The sequence below is a fragment of the Dasypus novemcinctus genome, chromosome 13 (genome assembly GCF_030445035.2).
Source record: "Dasypus novemcinctus isolate mDasNov1 chromosome 13, mDasNov1.1.hap2, whole genome shotgun sequence".
In the NCBI taxonomy this organism is placed as follows: domain Eukaryota; kingdom Metazoa; phylum Chordata; class Mammalia; order Cingulata; family Dasypodidae; genus Dasypus; species Dasypus novemcinctus.
Genome location: NC_080685.1, coordinates 86,458,072 through 86,480,133, shown reverse-complemented (window position 1 = coordinate 86,480,133; position 22,062 = coordinate 86,458,072). Strand labels below are relative to the sequence as shown.

Sequence of the window (22,062 nt, the reverse complement as noted above, 5' to 3'; positions counted from 1 at the left end):
TGGTGAATTCGGGCACCTGTCCCACGCACTATTGAGAAGGAGAGGGCCTGCGGCAGAGGGGCGTTTCCGGGAAGCTCCAGAAAGCCAGCCCGCGTTGGAGGGAAAGGGGGCGCCCCCTTCCCGGCCTCCCCTCGGCCGGACGGCTGCCGGGCCCCGATCCCCCCATGCCCCGCCGCGCCTGCCCCGGGGTCCTGGCGGAGGGAGAGATGCCAGCGCGGTGGAGTCATGCCGCTGGCTTGGGCACCATTGGCTCATGCCTGGAACACGCAGCGGCGAGTACGCACCTCTGGCGGCGGGCCCGGGCGGCTCCGGGCCTGATATGGAGAGGGAGGGCAGGCGGGCGGGTGCGCGGGAGTCCCAGGCGCTGGGCGGCTCCTCCTGCCGCTTGCATCACCAGGCCGCACCCTCCCCCCTCCCCCAGCCCGAGCCCGACCTCCTTGGCTCTGATGCTTTCTGCTGGGGAGAGGGGGGGGGCGACGACGACGACGACTATTAATAGCATGACGTCAGCCGGGGCCTGGTAACTCAGAGTAAAGGGGCGCGCTGCCAGGCCCTGGCTATAAAAGGGGTGATGCAACGCGCTCCAAGCCACTGTCGCACGCAGCGAGGCGCGCGCAGCACAGCGCTCTCCCCGGGCCGCTGCCGGAGCGCACCAGGCGGGCAGCGCGCGGGTGGTGCCTCCTCGGCCGTCGCCGGCGGGACAGACAGCCGCCCGCCCCCCGGAGCCCAGCCGCCCCGAGTGGAGGCAGCAGGTGAACGCCCACAGCAAGCGCGGAGAGCGTGGCGCGCCCCCTGGGCACCTGCCCGCACCCCTCTGGGAACCTGCCCGGCACCCCGCCACCCCGCCGCCCACCCCTGCCCCGCGGCCCCCGCTTCCGGCTTGGGAAGAACGCTGGCGGTACTTTTCCCAGCCGTGGCCGCTTCTCCGAGCTTCCGAAAGTTTCTCGAAAAGTGAAAGAACTTTCTCTTTTGACTTGAGGTGCGAGAGGTTCCTGGTGACGGGGAGGGCGGGCGCCCGCGCTGCAGCGGGCTTCGGGGTGCACCTCCCGGGCTGGTTGCTGGCGAGGGCAGGTGGGTGCGCGGGTGTAGCCGAGGCTCCTCGGATCCCCGGGGCGGCTCCATCCCTCGGGGCGTGCCGGAGCCCCGCCGCTCCGGCGCGGATGCTGTCCGGGCTGGGAGACGGGCGCGGGGGCCAGGGCTTCGCGCGAGCGCGTCCGCAGGCGCCGAGCGGAATGAACCTGGAAGGCGCGAGCCGGCGGGGGCCGCGGACGCAGCCGCTGGGGGTCTCCTTGAGTACCCCGGAGCGATGGGCGGCAGGACCTCGGGGAAGCCGGGAGAGAAAGTTAGTCGGATCCTGTCGAAGGTGGCGCGCGCTCGAGTCGCTTTCCCGGAGGAAGGCGGAGAGGGCTCCCGGGACGGGCTCGGGTCGGGCTCCCTGGGCCTGGGACTTCCTTTCCCAAGTCTCTCGAACGCTTTTCTCTCTTACTGGTGACTCTCGTTCTGGGTTTCCCTCTCATGGGTCCGCGTATTTCTTGGCCTTGTGCCCATGGAGCCCACCAAGGGAAATAGACTGTGTGGGGCCGCCTGTTCAGATAATTGAGGGAAGGACTTTATGGTCCAGTGGCCAGAACCCTGCGAGCTTGTACTGCCTTTGATGTTCTCGAACCCTCATATCTCCGGCTGGGAAATGTGGGTACATAATACTCTGCCGACCCCCTCTGCCTGTCGGCGAGTACGATGTGCTGATGGGCGGGATCGCCACGAAGGTCCTTTCTATCTGAAGATGCTCAGGTTCCAGAGAGGTGTCAGGGAAAGAAAGGGGGCCATGAGGGGACTAGAATTGGGGATCTCTATCTGATGGCACTGGCCAGCCTCAGAGGCAGTGGGGAGAGGGGACGTCTCTGTAGAGCATCTCTTCCCTTCTCCCTTTCCTTCCTTTGGATTGGTTCCCCACCCATCTGCTCCTTCTCTCCTTCCCCGCCTCTCTCCATTTCCATCTCCCATCTACTGAATTCCCTCCCCCTTAACCGGTTTCTTTTCCCTAATTTCATTGCCTAAATGACATCTGCTTCCTTACAAATAAAGATGTGCTAAATCCCTGATAGAGCCAGAGAAACAAAACATAACTGGGAGCTAGAAAATCTGGGTAGGGTCCCAACGCACCTTATTTCAGTGTGGGTGAAAAGCACCTCACCTGTTTGGGGCCTCTGTCTCCCCAACTTGAAATGAAGGCGAAATTGGAATTACTGTCTCCCTTGTTTTAAACATTTACCATTTGTTGTAGAGGAATGCTACAACTTATAGTCTCTTACTTTGATGCTTTCCTAGACCAAGGGGAGTGGAGGGTGGCGGGGAGGGAGTGGGGGGTGTCTGGGAGGCTTGCACTTGTTACCTGGATGGCTTCAGACATAGCATGGAAGGTAGCACCAGGCCCCCAGCGGCACAAGATACAGCCAGGACCAAGTGTGCCTGTGGGAGCCTTTGGACCCTCCCTGTCATTTTTCTGTTCTCCCCCCTCCCTCTGAGCCACTATTAAACTCCCTGTCTTTCCATGGTCCCTTAGTGCTGCCAAAGTGTCCCCTGTGGTGGGCACTGGGTGACGAGGGTTGTGGACCCGCATCTACCTGGCCAGTGGCTCTGTTGCCCGGTTGCCTTGCTGGTGGATCACTCACCATGTGGGTCCTTGCTAGTGGGTGAAAGGAAAGACTGTAGTTAGCTGCTCAGCCTGGGCTGGGCCACTCACCAGCTTTAGGGCCTGGGGCCAGTCTCTGCCTCAGGCCTCAGTTTACGGATCTGACCTAGGATCTGCCCTAGATGACTGTAGGATCGACACCGTGATTCCTTCTTTTACAATTGGCTGAACTTGGCACAGAGTCACTGACTTCAAGTGTTGCCCAGGCAGGGGAGGAGGGCAGAGGAGGAGGGTAGGGGAGGAGGAAGGACATAGCAGGGACACCGTAGAAACTTTTCAAGGGAGAACTGGTTTACTGGGTGAGAAAGGGGTTCTTTCTCAAGTAGGTAACATGAGGGAAACGTGCAGGTGGTGGGGGTGGAGTGGGGATTAACCTGGTGTGCCAGGAACCCAGAGACAATCGAAGAGCAAAAGAGGCTGTGAAATGACCAGGATTTCTTGAAGGTTCCAGTTAAATTTTGACTAACGGGACTAAATTGCATTGAAACCAAAAGAATGCGTTCCCCTAAGCGGGGAAAGTAGAACCACAGTAATAATGGCTGCCAGTGTGCGGGTGAGAATCCACCTTCACAAATCTCACATGAGCCTCATGACGGCCTGGGGGGAGCTGGGCCAGGCATTACTGGTCTATTTTATACTTGAGGAGACTGAGGCCCAGGAAGGGTGAGTCCCCTGTTGGTGGGCACTGGGTTTGCGTGGTGGTGAGAGGCCTGCCAGCATCTCTGGTCCGGAAGCCTTACTCCTCCAGCCTTCCAGTGGCCTGGGAGAAAGGCCGGGTTATGGGGTGAGTGCAGGCCCGCCATTGGTTTCCCAGAACTGTAAGATGTTTCATGAGTAGTGCTTAGTGGAAAGGGATGGAAATTAAAAGTGAAAATTCAATGTAGCTGTAGCCACTAGGAAATAACATTTGGGAGCTGGATTTCCAGTTAAAGAAATGCATGAGTAAGTTTCACTTTCTTAAAAATGATGAAACTGCCAATGGTATGACACCATTTCTGATTGGAGATAATAAAGTGGAAGTAAAATGCAGGTTCTTTGTAGCAGGTCTGAGCAACTTTAAGATCAATGTAGAAAGTCAACGTAAGAGAAATTCTTAAACAGCTAATTTCAGTGTGAAGTGGGATAGTGTTTTGATATATTAGCTGATTTTCTTTTTCATTCCCTGCAATTCCTTAAAAAAAAAAGTCAATTCACAAAATCTAAGATTCCCAAACACTGGTTTATTTCTTCAGTGTTTGGGGATGTTGGATGGCCTCAATTTTCTGAAAAATTGTCTAAATGTTTGACTTTGTTTTCCATGTGAAGATATAGTCTGAGTTTGGTCTGAATCATATTTTAAGAGAAAAGAAGTAACTAGAAAGTATCCCAAAAGGCTAAGCTTTGGCCTAGTGCAGAGAAAGCCCAAATCTTAGGTACAACTGCTGTATTTTCTGAAAGGCTTTTTAACAGTTTTACAATCCATTTCTGTCTCTAAATAAGCATACCTGATGCTTCTCATAACAACATTGCATATGCTGATATTTTTCAATTTCTTTCATCAGGACTGTAGACTTTACACTGAGAAGGGGGGAAAAATATCCCAGTCAGTAAACCCCAAACCCAGATAGCATTTTAGTTACTATTAGCTGGGAGAAACGGAACTATACTTGACTATAGTGGAACTCAAGTTACCTATGTGGAAGGCAGCCAGCCAGTCCTCCAAGCAAAGGCCAGCCCAGTGGTAGCTTGAATTCCATCTCTGCACATTTGGTTTTGAATAAAGTGGAGATGGGAAGGAAAACATGAAAGCAGAGAAGAGCCATAAGACTCTGGCTTTAGAAGGCTGGTTTCTCTGAGGAATTTATCACCTAGCAGAGATGAATATCTGCCCAGCATCCTAAAATTATAGGATTAAATTGATAGAAGAACTTCAGCTGACTCAACATGAGGCTTTGGGAAGAGAACTGCAGGTATTTTCTGGGTTATTTGAATGGTCACTGGCATTCACTGGCCTGGAATTCTTGCCTCCCTCAGTGTATCTCAGATCTTAAGGGGACTTTGAGGTCAGACATTCTCTTTGGAAGCTCTGGAGACCAAAGTGGGTGACTGGCCACCCTCCTGCCTGGAGCCACGAGCCTGTGTCAGGGAGTCTGGCGCTAGGCTGGAAAGATCCCTGGGAGGGCCAGTAAGAACACTCCTCCTATTGGCACAAGGCTTTCTAGAGCACATTCATTGTTATTTCAACTCTCCCTCAACTCTCTGGGAAAATCGGATGGTTGCTATTAGCTGTCGTTAACAGAGGAAAAAGAGAAGCCAGTGAAGGGTAAGATCCTGGGTGCTTGGACACATAGTGAGGAAGTGGGCCTCAGAGCTGGGTCTCCTAACCCCAGTCTAGGAACCCTGTGGGTGAAAGACCCGCTTCAGCACAGCCCGGAATGCAGGCAGCAGCCTGAGAGTGCACCTGACATGAAGGCCGGCGAGTCATTAAACAGAAGTCACGTTTCCTTGGGGATCTCTGTTTCACCTTCCCTCTCTCCCCCATGGAGTCAGTTCCACAGTTAAGGGCTTAAACATTAGAGTCAGACAGACCTAATTCCCAATCCTGGCACTGCTTCATATTAGCTGTATGGCTTTGGGCAAATTATTCAGCTTGTCTAAACTTGTCACCTCATCTATAAAATGGGGCGAGGACCTAAGTCAGTGGGCTGGTGTGAGGATTAAACAAGATAATGCACGTGAGGTTTCTGCTGCAAAGGAGGCAAATGTCAGCGACTTGCCAGAGGGCTTCCTGAATGGCCAGATTTAGCTAATGGAATGCAGGTCCCCAGGTAAGAGTGTCTCTCCAGTGGACTGTCTGCCTGGGCAGTCCCCTCACTCATTGCCTCTTGAGAACTATAGGCATTAAGGGAATTGGTCACTGCTGGCCTCACTTTATATATGTATGTGTGTGTATGTATATATATGTATGTATATATGTGTATATATATGCGTATATATATTGATTTTTAAAGAAGCTTTATATTGCATAAATGTTACTTCAAAAGTATGGGGGATTCCCATATACCCCACCCCTCCCCCTCCCACACTTTTTTTTTTTTAACAACATCCTTCATTAGTGTGGTACGTTTGTTACAATTGATGACACATACTGAAGCATTGTACTAACCAAGGACTATAGTTTACATTATAGTTTACACTTTGCTTTGCACAATTTTATGGTTTTGACAAAATGTATAATGGCCTTTATCCATCATTGCAATGCCATGCAGGACAATTCCAGTGTCCCCAAAATAAGCACCTCTTCATTTTGAAGGTGTACCTGGCAGGGGGAAATTTTTGGGTCTCTCTTTCAAACAGATAGCATAGAACTGCTGCAATCTCTACCCTTCCTTTCCTTTTATTGTCTCTTTGGGTTCCTCGATAGAGGTAGTTGGGAGCTTGGAGCCCGTGTGACTGGACCACCCCCCTCTCCACTTGGTTTGGTCAGCCTGTCTCCAGGCCCAGTAGGTACTATGAGCTGGGGATGGGCCAGGCTCTGCGATACGGTGTTGGAGGAGACTTGAGCCTGATGCTGAAGGAGCTCTCGGCCATCTAACAGGGACTTCCAAGTCTCAGGGCGCTGGGGTAGCTGGTCTAAGTCACACCTCTCCTAGTGGCAGAACCAGGTTTGGGTATCCCTTCTGTTCCCAGTCTAATCCTCTCCGTGCACCCCTGGCTGAAAAATACCCCCCAAAATGCCAATCCTTGGCTCCTTATTTTTCTTACTCTGAAGTCTTTTCTTTACCAACCTTAACCTTAAAAAGGGCTATTACTTCCCTTATGTCCCCTCAACTTCCCCCAAGGCCTGGGGGGAGGGAACATGCTGCAGTTATCTCCCTCATGCTCATTTAGTTAGGTCCAACTTCCTAAGAGAGAAGCTTCAGTTTTGTATTTGCTAAACTCAAGGATCCCCTTCTCCTTGTCTTCCACTCACTGATAGATTCAACTTGATTTTAGATACCTTCCAAGTTTCTTCTTGAAAAAGAGACAAAAGTGGGGTTGCGTAATGGTCTCACTGATGAGGGGACAAAAATAACTACCTCTTTTGAGACGGTTTGAGGTTACATTTACATAAATGCTCTCCAGTCAAAACTAACAGTGCTTGTGAGCTCAGCAGTGTAAAATGCCAACCCTCAACAACTTCAATTAGGCATTTTATCCATGTGGCTGAGCTGAGTGTTTTAAGACCCTGTTTCCCTCAAGATGAGGATGGCATGAAATGAGGAAACAAACCAGCGCTGGGGGCTGATGGCACTTTCCCTGGGGGTGGCAGGGGGACCTGAGCCCATGCCTCAGAACCCCTGAAGCAGTTTGGGTTTTGATGTGTCTTTCAGCAAAATGATGCCTCAACACCCAGGCCAGGTCTCTGCCTTGGAAGTCAGTGCCTCTGCCATCGTGCCCTGCCTGTCCCCTCCTGGGTCACTGGTATTTGAGGATTTTGCAAGCCTGACACCCTTTGTCAAGGAAGAGCTGAGGTTCGCCATCCAGAGCAAGCACCTCTGCCACCGGATGTCCTCTGAGCTGGAGTCGGTCACCGTCAGCGACAGGCCCCTCGAGATGTCCGTCACGAAGGCTGAGGTCGGTTCCACCACCGGGGTCCGATCTTTCCGCACGTATCGATTGCACACTTACCACGTGCACACCCACCACGTGCCAGGTGGGGGGAGGTACTGGTGAATAAAATTAAATCGATGCCCTCTGGAAGCTTGCCTTCTACTGGGAGGAGACAGACAATATGGGAGGTAAGTAAACGCATGATATGAGAGACCAGTGCACAGGAGAAAAATAAAGCAGGGGAGGGGCAGGGAGAGTGGGGTAGAGGTGAGGCAGGAGGCCAGGGAAGGCTTCACTGACAGTGACCTATGATCTGAGCAAAGAGAGGGAAGGATCCAGGTGGGTGCCTGGCAGAAGAGTGAAACTAAGGCAGTGAGGCGGGGTGGGGGTGGAGCAGACGGAGGGCAGCAGGTGGCTGGGGGAGCATAGGGTGGGCAACCACATATGAGTTGAGGTTGTGAGTGGTGGTCAATCAGGCTGGATCTTGTAGGCTGTAAAGACGCGACCCTTTACTCAGAGCGAGACAGGACGCCATTGCAGCATTTTGGAGAGGAGCGGTGGCGTGGTCTGATGATGTTTTGAACGGGTTGCCCTGGCTGGCGTGTTGAGAATAGACGGCGGGGAGTGCACAGAGACATCGCAGTGATCCAGGCAGGAGACAAGAGGGCTGTGGATCGGGAGGGGAGCAGTAGGGTGCTGAGAAGGGGTGGATTTGGAGCTCTTGCAGGTAAAGCTGATTTACTGATAGATTGGACATAGGGTATGGGAAAGGGAGGGCTCAAGGGTGACTGCCAAGTTGTCGGCCTGAGCAACAGTAAGGATGAAGCCCATTTGCTGCTGAGCTTGGGAGGGTGTGGGAAGTTGGGTGGGGGCTGCAGCAGGAGAGCCATCCTAGTCCATCTGTCCAGCTCCTCAGGAGGGGTGTCAGGGCGCAGCTGGATATGTGGGTGTGCAGTTCAGAGGAGAGTCAGGGCCCGAGATGGAAAGCTGGAGGCCATCAGCGTGTACGTGGAGCCAGGGCGCTGGATGAGACCCCCTTCTGGGCCTGGTTCTGAAGCAGCAGGAGCGTGGTGAGGATTTCATCACTACCAGGACCCGGGTGCCCACAGTGGAGCAGAGCCCAGCAGCCCCGCTCGCCCTGCAGCGATGCCCACGGCCTCAGTGCCGTTGCTGCTCCACCTTCTGTTCCATGTCCGGTGCTGCAGTCTTCCCACTCGGCACCTTTCCTAAGACCTCCGGGAGTAACAGAGTCAGGGAGGTGGCTGCTGGCGATGCTATCGTCTCAAGGGTGGCAGGAGCTGAGCTGTCAGTCATTTTGTTGGACTTTCCTTAATGATTTCAACTTGAAAATCCATATAAGATGGTTCAAAGACAGGTGTATTTTGGACAAGGGGAAGTGTAATGGCCAAACAGAACTGAGTTTAAGAGGAGAGTCGTTACACGTCTTCATGATCCTGGGGGTGGGGGGCGGTAGTAAGGATTCCAGCATTGGATCGACCTGAGGGTTAAGTGAGATGATATTTGTTAAGAGTCTAGCAAAGGGGTTGGTTGGTAGTTAGCACTCGATGTGTGGTGGCTGGGGTGACCTAAATGATGCCATATCCATAAGGCATCATTATGGGCATTAGCTATGTCCCATCTAACTTCAGAGGAGATCATGGAGGAGACAGACTTCCCTACAAAATGTCCAGTAGGAACATACCATGGTGCACTCAGATTTCAATTTTCTAATTGAATGTGCTGAGATAACAGGACCATTGGAAATAGAAAGTTCTCATAGAAGGAGGGAAAGCATTTTGGAAGGATAACAAGGGTTCTCTAGAAGAAGAAGTGGGTAGCCCACTTCATGGAAAAACTCCTTAAAGCCATCCAACCCATTAGCTCTGATTCTGTGTTCACCAAAGTGACCTTGTAATTTTTTTATTGATTTTTTTTGCGATATCCAAGTCTAGGGATTGAACCTGGGACCTTGTATGTGGGAAGCTGGCATTCAACCACTGAACCACATCAGCTTCCCTGAGTTGGTTTTTTTTTTTTGCTTATTGTCCAGTTTTTGTTGTTTTTCCAGGAGGCACCAGGAACCAAACCTGGGGCCTCCCATGTGGGAGGTGGGAGCTCAATCTCTTGAGCCACATCTACTCCCGTGATCTTGTGATTTTAAGTGAGTTTAATAAGCAAAGTTTCCTATTGGAAAGAGAACATAACTACTGACCTACTTGAATATTCTTGTCGCCTTGGTTGCCATAATTCTCATTTTAAAGTAAAACATTGAGGGAAGCAGATTTGGCTCCATGGATAGAGCATCCACCTACCACATGGGAGGTCCAGGGTTCAAACCCAGGGCCTCCTGACCCATGCGATGAGCTGGCCCACGTGCAGTGCTGATGTGCGCAAAGAGTGCTGTGCCATGCAAGGGTATCCCCCATGTAGGGGAGCCCCACGTGCACAGAGTGCAACCCGTAAGGAGAGCCACTCAGTGCGAAAAAAGTGCAGCCTGCACAGGAATGGCGCTGCACTCACGGAGAGCTGATGCAGCAAGATGATGCAACCAAAAAAGACACAGATTCCCGGTGCCACTGACAAGAATATAAGTGGACACATAAGCGCACACAGCGAATGGACACACAGAGCAGACAACTGGGGTGGGGGGTGGGAGGGGGAGGGCAGGAAAGGGGAGAGAAATAAAAAAATAAATAAAGTAAAACACTGAGCCATGAAACCCATCAGCGGCCATTTGGGCCACACGAGCCAGTTTCCCAGGTTCCAGTCACCTCTAGGAAGCTGACAGGATGGAGGGGCTAGCTACGAAGGGGGAGGGTGGCTGAGGGAGTGGTGAGTGGGGACAACACAGGACGAGGATCCGAAGGCCTGGCTGTACATCCTGGTTTTGTAGCCTGCTGGCCTGGTGGCCATCGGCTGGTGCCTCCTGGGGCATCCCTGGCACACTACCACTGTCTACTCTGTGCCTCAGTTTTCTCACCCATAAAATCAGGAAGTTGAACTTGATGGTCTTCAGAAAGCCTTTTCCAAATCTGACAGTCTGTGACTCTGAGATTTGCTCTATGTTCAAGCACTTTCTCACGTGAGAAAACCCTATGTCGTCTTCCTCCTCTCCGAAATATCTGTAGGGCTGCAAAGGAAATGCTGGCATTGAATTCTTGATGAAGATGTTGGTGGTGATGTTAATAATAATAATGACTAACCCTTCTATTGCACTCACCGTAGGCTAGACATGGTTCAAAGCAGGCTAACGGATTTGATCCTCACAATAGCCGAATGATGTAGGTCACGTTATCGATTCCCATTTTAGAGAGGAGGAAACAGACCAAGAAGAGTCTGGGAACTTGCCGCCTCGGTGCCTAGTGAGTAGTGAGGCTGAGAGTCAAGGCCAGCTGAGTCTCAGTCCCAGACGTACGCCTTGTATGGTTCTAGACTCCTAGGCCTCGAAACTGTGAGGCCTTCCACCTCCCTCCAGGTAAAGACAGCGTCACTGACTAATTCAAAAGAGAAGGAAAACAGTCCTTCCGGAGGTGGTGGTGGTATCTGAGTCCCCATCAGTCCTCAGGGGAGTTCAGGCCCCGATTCACTTCCGTGGAGGACCAGATCCTAAAGCAGGACAGGGTTTTGTTCTCTGAGGACTTCCAGGAATCCTCAGGTGGAGACACTGGGGAGGGGATCACTCTATTGTTAGACGAGACAATGGGTGGTGGACTTTACCACTACAGGTGGCGCCCAGGCCCTGGGCTGGGGATGGGCTTGGGTTTCTGGTCCTCAGGAGCTGCTTGGGCTTCACCAGAATTGGAGGTGAAGGTGCCGTGACAGGCCAGGGGAGGAGAGCGGCGAACAGCGTTGTCCTCGGCTCACAGCAGAAACCTCAGCCAACCAAGGGGCAGGGGGAGGCCGGCTAAGGGATGCTCCGGAGGACATTCCTGGTTCTGGGGCAAGGACATGTTTACACACAGATTGTTTCCTGCTCTAAGTGATCACAGTTAGTACCAATAGTCATCAGTTTGAATCATCAAACTCATTTCAACATCCAAAGGCATTTTTAGAATAAGCTAAATTTTGATCGACTATATCACCAATGTAATTTTTTAAAAGAATTTTTTAAAAATTATTATTTTTAAGCCCCCCTGCCCCCTGCCACTCCGATGGTTCCCTCATCTGCCTCCTTGTTGTCAGCTCGTCTTCCTTAGGAGGCACCATGAACTGAACCCTCCTGTGTGGGAGGCACTTGAGCCACTTTCACTCCCACCAATGTAATTTCAACTAACAGTTCTTTGATATCTTCATTATTCATTCTCCAGCGTGTACGACGTGTGTGCAGAAGGGTTGCACACAAAAGTCTAGAGCTACCCACCCCGCCTCCAGGTCCCTTAGCGCTAGGGCTGCCCCATTGCCAGTTTCTTTGGTAGTAAAATGCAGTGGGTTTGACGTGGCAGCTGGTGGTTGGTGTTCTTTGCCTTCCATTAAGTGTGCACCTTTTGGATTTTGTAGGCAGCCCCTGAAGAAGATGAAAGGAAAAAGAGGCGACGGGAAAGGAATAAGATTGCAGCGGCCAAGTGCCGAAATAAGAAGAAGGAGAAGACGGAGTGCCTGCAGAAAGTGAGTGCCTTCCAGCCCTCCAGCTCGCCCAGGCCTCCCCTCCTCACCTACCCCACCCTCGTGGCCCAGCAGAAAGGGAGTTAAAGAGCCCCTGTATTAGCCAGCCAAAGGGGTGCTATGCAGAACACCAGGGATCTGTGAGCTTTTATAAAGGGCATTTATTTGGGCTAGAAGCTGTTGCCCGGTGGTGGAGCAAGAAGGCTGCCGACATGTGCCTGGGCTCAGGCTTCCTGGGATCCTCTCTTCCCGGGACTCGTTCCTCTCTGGGCTCAGTTCCTCTGCTCGCTCCACAAGGCCAGTGTAGAAGTATCAGGCAAATGGCTCTTCTCTTCCCGGGGCCTCTGCTGTGTCCAATTGAGCCTTCTATCCTTCCTCCCTTATCTGCTGCTCTAGGTGTTTACTTCCCAGGCTCCAGGATCAAAACTCCAACCTCCCTTCTCTGCTGTGTAGTTTTCTCTGTGAGTCCCCACCCCCTTGTACTACTGATATCGACCTATCAAAGCCTTAATCATTGTTTAATCAAGTAAAAGTGAAACCTCTGAATCCAAGAAAATCGAATATGCCCAGAGGAAAAGACCAGTTCACAAACATAACCCAATATCTGTTCTTTGGACTTCATAAACAATATCAAACGGCAGTCCCCTACCTGAACAATTCCTAAGATGTACATAGTAGTTGGTAGTAGAAATGCCATTTGCAGAATGAAGAGGTGCTAAATCCGTTGACACAATGAATGCAACTCTGGATGTGTAAATGGCAGGTGTGGGCATTAAAAACCACAGGCGTCTGATGCCCAGATTCCCAGCAGCCTCGGCCAGTCCAAACATGTCCAGCAGCTTCCAGACTGCAGGGTACATCAGCCCAGCTAAAGAGGCTCCACTCATCCATTTCCCAGGGAAAGGAAGCTGCCAGCTCTCGTTTGGCTCACTATGAAACGCCTTTAATTAATCTCCTCAAACAAGTTATTTCCTTAATTCACAAGCAGTGGTTGCACTTTTTTCACGCTGCTGTCAAGTTCTTGGTTTCTCAGCTCTTATTCCTGCTCACGCGACAGCCTGAGCCCCCGGCTAAGTCCAGCGGGAGGGGTGCACCAGGGGAACAGCATCTGCAGGCAGGCGGGGGGCACCAGGGGGCAGCCACCAGGCAGTGACCCACAAAGGATAAGGACCACGAGTCTGGGTTTCTCCCCCGCCCCGGGGCCCTTGCAGGTCCAGAAGCCCTGCAGGTGGGTTGTGAGCTGGAGGTGGAGCTCTCTGAGCCCTTGGAAGGTCACAGCCTCCTTGTGGAAACTCAAGGCCACCCTGAAGCAGCCCCCAAGTTCAAAGGTTTTTCCAGGGCCTGTGTCGTCCCAAACCTGGGGCTGCTCTCTGAGCTCTGTGGGGCCTTGTGTCGGGAGCCAAACCTTTCCCAGCCTGAGGAGCCCGGGTGTCCCAGGTGCTCCCTCAGGCCACCCCCTCCTTGCTGCCCTTTGGCTCCCTTTCTGACACCCCTGCTCGCGTCCCCCAGGAGTCAGAGAAGCTGGAGAGTGTGAACGCTGAACTCAAGGCCCAGATCGAGGAGCTCAAGAATGAGAAGCAGCACTTGATCTACATGCTCAACCTCCACCGGCCCACGTGTATCGTCCGGGCTCAGAATGGGCGGACTCCGGAGGATGAGAGAAACCTCTTTATCCAACAGCTGAAAGAAGGAGCGCTGCAGAGCTGAGCAGCTGTGGTCTGGGGGCACCTGGAGAGTCCTCGCTGAATCCTTCTACACCCAACGCCTTGATGCCACTGGAGGTCTGACTTCCTGTCCATCTCTACCATCCCAGCTGCAGAGACCCCCCGAGGAGGGAGGCCCACGGGGACTCAGCTGGGCCCTTCTGCTCTGCCTCGGAGTGGGCTGTGGACCTGGACCAGTGCACCTTTTGCCTCCACTCCAGGTTCAGGCCTTACCACACTGGCCATGCCTAGTTGCTCCGCTGGCCCCGGGGAGGGTCCTGCTAGCCTTTGCCCAGTCCTCTCACCACTGGAATTCACACAGAAGAAGGGCTGCACTTTGGGTGGAAGGGGCCGCTTCCTTCATCGCTGCTGCCACCACCACTCAGAGGGGAAATGGAGTGAGAATAGCCTCAGCGGCGTTGTGTGTTGGCCTCTAGCAAAGGTGCCGTTAGGTACCGGACGTGTGTTTTGCAAGGCTTTCATTTCAAAACTAGGCACTGTGCTCTTTTGATGTTTGTTTCATTCAACACTGGTGTGACCGTTCTAGGACTGTTCTCAGACCTGGTTTTGGAGAGTCTGGGGAGCTGTCATCATGTGCAGCAGCCGGCTTGTCAGCCCCGGGGGGCGGAGGCGGGCTTCGTGTAGACCGAAAGCCGCTTTCCCTCGGCACCCAGGTGTTGACGCCAGCTCCTCCGGCATGCCTGCAGGTCCTCTGTTGCAAACTCAGGAAGAAAGCAGAAGGAAAAATCCACCTTTCAAGGGGGTCCGACTCTGTTCAGTGACTTAGGTCAGGAGTTATTTCTAGGCTGGAAGGGCCAGGGAATTCCATTTTCCTTTCCTTGTGACTGAAAAGCACAGTCAGTGGAGACACGCACTTGAAGCCTGGTGATGTCAAGGCTTTAGCATTATTGGGTACTAGTGGCCCCATTTTTGCCATTTAGATCATTTTTTAAAACCTGGCCCAGAGTATTTGCAGCAATGAGAAAATGCCCTAGTCACAAGGACTTTGGCCACTGTCTAACTTCTGATGTTTCTGTGAAATCTTCAGAGTGTTTAATCCTATTCCATATTATCATCACAATTTTTCTGTAAGGGAAAATATTACTTATTTATCCTAATGTCTTTAACCTGTCCATATAATAAATATTGGAACCAAGATATTGTAAACCTAAGTGTTGTGCTGGTTTCTGTTCTTTTCAATCTCTTAATTGTTGAGATCTAGTCATTCCCTGCTCCCCGCCCCCAGTCTGATTTGGGGGTGTTCAAATAGCCTCAAAGTGTCATGCTTTGTTCTTTGGGATGCTGTTAGGTAGGTTAGTTGACCTTGAATCCTGTTCCTCAGGCTATGGCCCCTAATTGCTCAGTTTCTCATTGACAAACCCTGCAGCACAGTGCCAAGTATATCCCATGGGCCTCTTGTGAAGTGTTAGGGTGGGATTTTGTTATAAAATCTGAATTGCTAACTACCTCGACTCTCAGTTTCTCTGACTATACAAACACCTAAAATGTGCACCTATACCACTGAAGCTTTTGACACCTGATGTTCTACCACACAAGTCCTCTGAAAGTATTATTTGCTTGATTTAAATCAGTTTTTGTGTCCGACTGTGTGTCTCATTATTGTAAATACATATTTCAAATAGCAGAAGAGAATTAGGAGGCAGGGAGAAAGAAATTTTAGACAGGAAGGGTGTGATAATTCAATGAAAGACATTCTGCTCACTTTTCTGGAATTTCCAAGGCATACGATTCTTTTGGTCTGGAATAGAACCAGGCTCCTTGCTGTTTGCCTGTGCCTAAAGATGATGCTCAGAAGCCAGAAGTCGAAATGGGCCCCTCTCCTCCCAGTGCTGTTCTTCACAGATGCAGGCTTCCCTGAATGTTAGTCCTCCAGACCAGTGGGCTCTGTGCCCTTTTGAGCTTATATATGGTCACTTTAAACTCTATCACCCGTGGCATAGGTGTCCTAATTTTGCTACTTTAATTACATGTCAGGGATACTTCCTAATCTGTAGAGGCCATCTGCTGTTGGTACCATTCACCACTTCTTTCAGGAGATGGTCTGTTACCCTTGTCTTGGTGGAGGGGAAAACCTCCCTTGAATAACTTACCCTCTGACTGTGTACAGGTGCCACCAATCAGCCATTATGAAACAATGTTTAAGCTGCCATGGACACCAGTGGATGAAGAAGTGGGGGGGAAGCATGGAGGGGGGCCAAGGTGGCAAGATTATTTTGACCTGAATAATGCACTGTGTTAGGTTAGTGCAAATTCTTTTAAAAACGCATTAAAATAGTTTTATTTTCTGTAGTAAAGTTTATGTTTTTATACTTCAATAAAATACAAAAGGCTAAATAATGTATTTACTATTGTTTCAATTTCTTGCTTCACATTTGAAGGAACAGGGAGCATGGGAGTCCAAGGGAATGAACTTGGATGGGGTTTTGGAGGGTCAAGCATCCAGTTTGACATGTCTTTTCTTTGCGCGGTCCCCTGCTGGGGTGGTGAGTCCTCATTTGCAAGGCTGGAGACTCCATCCTCTCTCCCCTCTCCTGCCCTCACCCTGCCACCTTCCCTGACACATATTTCAGAATGAAGAATTTTGAAGGGTTCTGGCCCAGGACGGTTTCTAGAATGGAATCCTTTCCTTCCACCCAGAACTAACATGCTGAATGTTTTCCACCTTGATCCTAATTTCTCTTCAGGGGTCTTGGACACCCCAACCCATATCAAGCGTTCTCTTCTCCTGGTCGCATATTCTCTGGTTTGGGTTCTCCGAGCACTGTTTTCTGTAGACTGAACAGGGCTTTCCAGTCAAGGTCCACCTGAGGAGGCCAAGTTCGCCCATTGAGCAGCCTTCTGTGTTCTCCTGGAGGCTCTAACCCCGGAAGCTTCCCTATGTTCTCTTTTCAGAAACTAGTCTCAGGAATGAACACACACTGAGATTAAAAGGAGTTGTTGATTAGTGCTAGTAACAGTTAACATTTATCAGTCAGGAACAACGCAAGCACCCCACAGGCATTATCTCATCGCCGCCTCGTGGCCTCCATTACTATCCCCATCTTACAGATGAGGAAGTGGGGGGTGAGGAGCTGCCTTGAGATCTGTGTTAGTTTTTTTGACACTTTTTAAAAAGTTAATAGATCACAAAGAACGTTACATTAAAAAACATAATAGGTTCCCATAGTGTTGTAGAAGATGAGAGAGGTTCAATGATTTGCATATAGAAAGGCCAGGGCTCAGGAATGATTTTGAGAAGGAAAAAATGATTTACTGATGGCCAGCCAGACTTGGGAGCTTCCAGTTTCAAACCTCGAGCAAAATTTTTAAGTTCCTTTTATACAGGGTGGGGAGTCAAATGCTTTTTCCTAAGAAAACTACTTTGTTAGTTAAGTGTTTGCCTGAGTACCAGATAGGTTTTGAATTAACCTATCACCCCCATTTCAGGTAAGCTTGAATTAGCATCTTGCCCACATTCTGTGTGCATGCAACTTTGAATACACATTCAGTCTCACATCCTTTCTGAACAGTCAAAGCCCATAGGGCCTGTATCACTTTTTTTAAAAAAATTTTTTATTTTTTTATTTATTTTTAAAAATTACATTAAAAAAATATGAGGTCCCATTCAACCCCACCGCCCCCACCCCCCACTCCCCCCACAGCAACACTCTCTCCCATCATCGTGACACATCCATTGCACCTGGTAAGTACATCTCTAAGCATCACTGCACCCCATAGTCAATGGTCCACATCATAGCCCACACTCTCCCAAGTTCCATCCAGTGGGCCCTGGGGGGATCTACAATGTCCCGTAATTGTCCGTGAAGCACCACCCAGGACAACTCCACGTCCGGAAAACGCCTCCACATCTCATCTCTTCCTCCCATTCCCCAAACCCAGCAGCCACCATGGCTACCCTTCCCACACCCATTCCACATTTTCTCTGTGGACATTGGATTGGTTGTGTCCATTGCACATCTATGTCAAGTGGGGGCTTAGATTCCACATGGATACTGGATGCACTCCTCCTGCTTTCAGTTGTAGACACTCTAGGCTCCATGGTGTGGTGGTTGACCTTCTTCAACTCCATGTTAGCTGAGTGGGGTAAGTCCAATAAATCAAAGTGTAGGAGCTGAAGGGGCCTGTATCACTTGACTGGATTCCTAGAGACTAGGCACACTTGGATACAGAATTAGATGATTTTGAATTTATGTACAGGCTGTATTATATTTCCCATTCGAGGCCAAGTCCAAGTTCCCTTAAGCTTCGGCATCACCACCATCAGAGTTTCCCTGGACTGACTGGTATGAATATAGAGTTTGCATTGCTAAATTGCCTCCTGGGACTGGGGTCATTGCCATGGTCACCAAGGGCAGGACTGCAGCCTCTTACTGTCCCACACCCATAAGTCAGGACACAAAGAGACCAACAGCCTCCCACCCATAGCCCACATCAATATAACCCACTCCCCACCCCCCCACACACACTCCCATCATTTTTGTCAGTTGTATTTTTTTGAAGATGTTTTTTAACCAAAATATTTCCAAGCAGGTGTGCATACTTTGTGTGTTAAGTAAATATACTTAACATTAAAGTTACCATTTAAATCATTTTAAAGGACCATTCAGTGCATTAAATACATTCACAATTTTGGGCAACCATCACCACCGTCTGGTTCGAGAACATTTTCATGACCCCAAATGAGATCCCCTGTCAGCAGTCACTCCCTAATCCCCACATCCTGTAGCCCCTGGCAACCACTGGCCTGCTGTCTGTATGGATTTGCCTACTCTGCATATTTCATATAAATGGAATCACACAATATGAGGTCTTCTGTGACTGTCTTCTTCCACTTAGCATGTTGGCTTCTAGGTTCATCCACGTTGTTGTATATATCAATACCTCGTTCTTTTTCATGGTTGAATGATATTCCATTGTATGGTTACCCATCTTGTTATCTATTCACCTGTTGATGAACAGGTATGTGTATTTTGACAGTGTTTACCCTCAAGGAATGAATCTCTCAGGTGCGATTTTAGGTATAACACCAAAACTGAAAGAAGCAAGACTTGGGAACAGGGGGGCCTCCTCAGAACTTTCAAGCAACTATTTGAAAATCATTTATTCTGTGGTTGTGGGAGGGACAAGCAGGAGGTGTACTTGCACATGCCCCCCCAAATGTAAATGGCTCCCATACCACTGCTGCCTGGAGGGGGGGGCATTTGACAGGTGTCCTCCGATTCCACTGAAAACTGGGGCCTTGTACAACACTAACTAGTGTCACACACACACGCTCTTTGTACAAGCAAAATAGAACGGAGGAATCAGAGGTGGTTGCCAGGAAAATTTAATCCTAATTCAGCCCAGCCACTGAGGAGAGAGGCTGTCTGAAGGGGTTGTCCTGGGTCCTCAGACACACAGGGAGAGAATTCATTATATGACTCCCCGTAATACGTCGAGTTGGTTTTCTTGAAGACAGTTCACCCTCAGTCCAGTTTGAGAACATTCGGATGGCCCAAGTCTTTGCCAGGCCAAGCACTACACCGGTTTAGAGCACGGGCTTTAGAGCCCCTAGGCCGGAATTCACACACTGCCTGCACCCCCTGTTAGTTCTGTGACTCTAGGCAAGTGATAGCCCCTCAGTTTCTTTACCTGTAAAGTGGGGGCAGTGATGACAGCGTCAAACCCAATGGGTTTTTATATAGTGAAGACCCTAGATAGTGGTGCCTGGGAGAAGCAACTTTTCATGTTATTTTTATTTGAGGTCATCATTGAGATTTTATGTAAGGACGGGCTAGGGGCCAAGCCTGCCAACTCTAGGTTCTTCAATAAAAGAAACCATGAGCTCGAATGCTTCAAATGTGTCCCCTCATCTTGTGTTCCTAAAGCCTTTGTTTAGTTGCTGAATCTTTTGAATTTGGGAGAAAAGAAAAAAGCACCCACACAAAATTTTCCCATTTTGTTTTGGCACCAACCTGCACCTATCCCCGGCAGGGTGAGCCTGCCCCCTGTGGAGGCAATGGGGTGTCTGGGGGGTCGGGGAGGACGGTGGCCCTGCCCTGAGGGGGCAGCTGGGGGAGGAGGACAAAGGGATTTGTGACGCTGACAGCTCTCAAAGGGCAGCAGAGGATAAATAGGGCTGCGCAGGGGGTGTGGGCTCAGAGTGGTTACTCCTCTGCTGGGACTGTTGAAGGCCTGTCAGGAGCTCAACCTCCATCTCTACAACTTGGAAGAGGTTTGGTCTGGGGTCCAGACTCCCCAGGCATACCCCCTGCTGGCGGCTGCCCTCCTCTCTGGGAGGCTCTGAGGCATATGGGGGCTTGTGGAGTGGAGCAGTGTCGAGCCGCTGGGGAGCCACCTCAGTGACCCAGCACTGCTGCTCCCTCACCTGCCAGCTGACCGGGGAAGACCCAGCGACCCGCCTTGCCGGCGCCGCCGTCGTCGCAACCCCAGCTGGCTATGGGCACTGACTGCTTATTACCGTATTACATGGCGCAGAGCGGCTCTGCCATGGGCATGTTCAGCACCACCACGGGGAAGCTGCAGTGCCAGCTGTACAAGGGAGAATACGACATCTTCAAGTACGCGCCCATCTTTGAGAGCGACTTTATCCAGATCTTCAAAAGGGGGGAGGTGATTGACGTGCACAGCGGCGTGTGCGTGGTGACTGTGGGCATCGCCTGCACCAGCCCCATCCTCCTGTTCCCCGACATCATGCTGCTGGCCCGCCCGGCCACCGGCTGTGAGGACCACATCAGATGGGGCCAGGCCACCAAGGGAAGAGGCCACAAGGCTACCAAGACCTTGGAGCTCACCAGGCTCCTGCCCTTGAAGTTTGTAAGGATCTCTGTTCACGACTGCGAGAAACAGCAGCTGCACCTGAAGTTTGCCACCGGCCGATCTTGCTACCTGCAGCTGTGTCCTCCCATCGATGCCAAGGAAGGCCTCCTATCCTACTGGGAAAAGTGCATTTGTTTCCCGTGCGCGCTGGTGGACAGTATCAGCAGCACTCACGCCATTCCCACTGGGAACATGCTGTGCATGCCCAGGTTGGAGGAAGAGGCCGGGACGAGCCCAGTCACTGCCGCCTGCCAGGGCCCAGGGGGACCAGGACCGGGTGAGCATCAGGAGCCTCCACATCGTCTCCGAGGTGTCCGGGGCCTCCTCTTCCGCTTATGCTAGGGGGAAGGGGATCAAATATGCCCCCCCACAAACCCACGACCAAGCCGGACACCGCCAAACCCACACCTCCTGCCAAAGGGGCTGCGGCTGGGGCCATAGCTGGGGGGCAGCGGCCAAGGGCACCTGGCAGGCGCCATAAGCATGGCAGACACCGAGCACAGCACAGCCGTGGTAGGAGCGGCCACCAAGGGGACAGCAAAAGCAGCCTGGCAGTCGGTGTCACCAACGTGCCCTGGAAGAACATCAAGGTGGCGGTGGCAGGCGCTGCCAGCCAGACCACGGCGCGCACTGCCCGCACCGGGGGCGCCACCGCTCCCTCTCCAGAGAGCAGCCTGAGCATGGCGCTCGCGGGCGCAGCAGCGGCCGACCAGCCTGCGGCAGGGACCGCTCAGGACTGGGCGGCGGGGCCGCCCGAGGACCGCAAGACCCAGCAGGAGGCCCGGAAGGAGAGGAGGGAGAGGCGGGAACGCGGGGCAAGATTGTGCTCCCAGCCGGAGGAGCTCGCGCCGACGCGGACAGGGGAGAGTAGTAGCAAGTCAGGGCCCCGCAAGGTCGGAGAAAAATCCTCGCGCCCCTCCTTAACCAGTTGCAGATCCCCAAAAGGGGAGAAAAAGGAAAAAGGCCGCAGCACCCGAGGGAACAGCAGGCGCAGCTCGGCGCACAAAGGCGTCAGCCGCTCACCCATCGCGCGTCTCCCAGGTCGGGCAGGAGCCTGTCCACGGTCAGTTCGAGCTCCACCAGCAAGAGGCTCAGCAGAATTAGCTTTTTCCTGAGGAAAGTAAAAGCCAGCCTTAGTTCCAAGTCAGCAGCCGAACTCTGCCCCAGGGATGTGGACATCGCGTCCAGGAGGGTGGAGAGGAGCAGCAGGAAGGCCATCCTGGAGGCGGCGGAGTGTGACCAGGAGGCGATTATTGGAGCTGTGACGTCGGCGACAGTGGAGTCGGTGACCTTTGAAGCCCATTAACTAAGAGCCAGAAGCTGTAAAGAAGACTGGGGCTCTGGGGGGTAGCCCCAGAGAGCCTATGCCACCTTTCCTTAGTGCACTTTAAATAAAGAGCCATACGATCTCAGAATGGCCTGCTGTGTGCTGTGGGATTGATCGCCCATGCCCCGCGGCCCGGGGGTGACCTTGCAGTGGGCGGTGATGTCCCCTGTGCTGCAGCAGCGTCCAGGAGCCCCGCTTGGCCCAGGTTCAGCAGAACCACGGGGTGCACTTGGGAGTTCTCCAGATTGCCACCCCCTTTCTGGTATTGGCTGCTCAAGGCTATGGCTGAAAGTCAGGCTGGGGGCTGGCAAGCTCCACCACTGTCT

At 51.7% G+C, this 22,062-nt stretch overlaps 1 protein-coding gene and 1 pseudogene across 1 annotated transcript; both read left to right on the top strand.

The window, feature by feature from the left end:
- Positions 1-609: 609 nt before the first annotated feature.
- On the top strand, positions 610-15,931 carry LOC131273070 (cyclic AMP-dependent transcription factor ATF-3-like). The gene is made up of 4 exons (XM_058274943.2): positions 610-752; positions 7,045-7,292; positions 11,766-11,869; positions 13,376-15,931. Exons 2-4 carry the CDS (start codon positions 7,049-7,051, stop codon positions 13,571-13,573), a joined length of 546 nt encoding a protein of 181 aa, XP_058130926.1. The 5' UTR covers positions 610-752; positions 7,045-7,048; the 3' UTR covers positions 13,574-15,931.
- Positions 15,932-20,028: 4,097 nt separating this feature from the next.
- On the top strand, positions 20,029-21,814 carry LOC101439727 (Golgi-associated RAB2 interactor protein 4-like; annotated as a pseudogene).
- The last annotated feature ends 248 nt before the right edge of the window (positions 21,815-22,062 follow it).

What these genes read in the sequence shown, in the direction of transcription:
- LOC131273070 (XM_058274943.2), top strand. Translation starts at nt 7,049, where the DNA reads ATGATGCCTCAACACCCAGGCCAGGTCTCTGCCTTGGAAGTCAGTGCC. An exon ending in CGTCACGAAGGCTGAGGTCG is followed by an intron (nt 7,293 to 11,765) that starts GTTCCACCACCG and finishes TTTTGTAGGCAG; the next exon opens with CCCCTGAAGAAGATGAAAGG. An exon ending in AGACGGAGTGCCTGCAGAAA is followed by an intron (nt 11,870 to 13,375) that starts GTGAGTGCCTTC and finishes CGCGTCCCCCAG; the next exon opens with GAGTCAGAGAAGCTGGAGAG.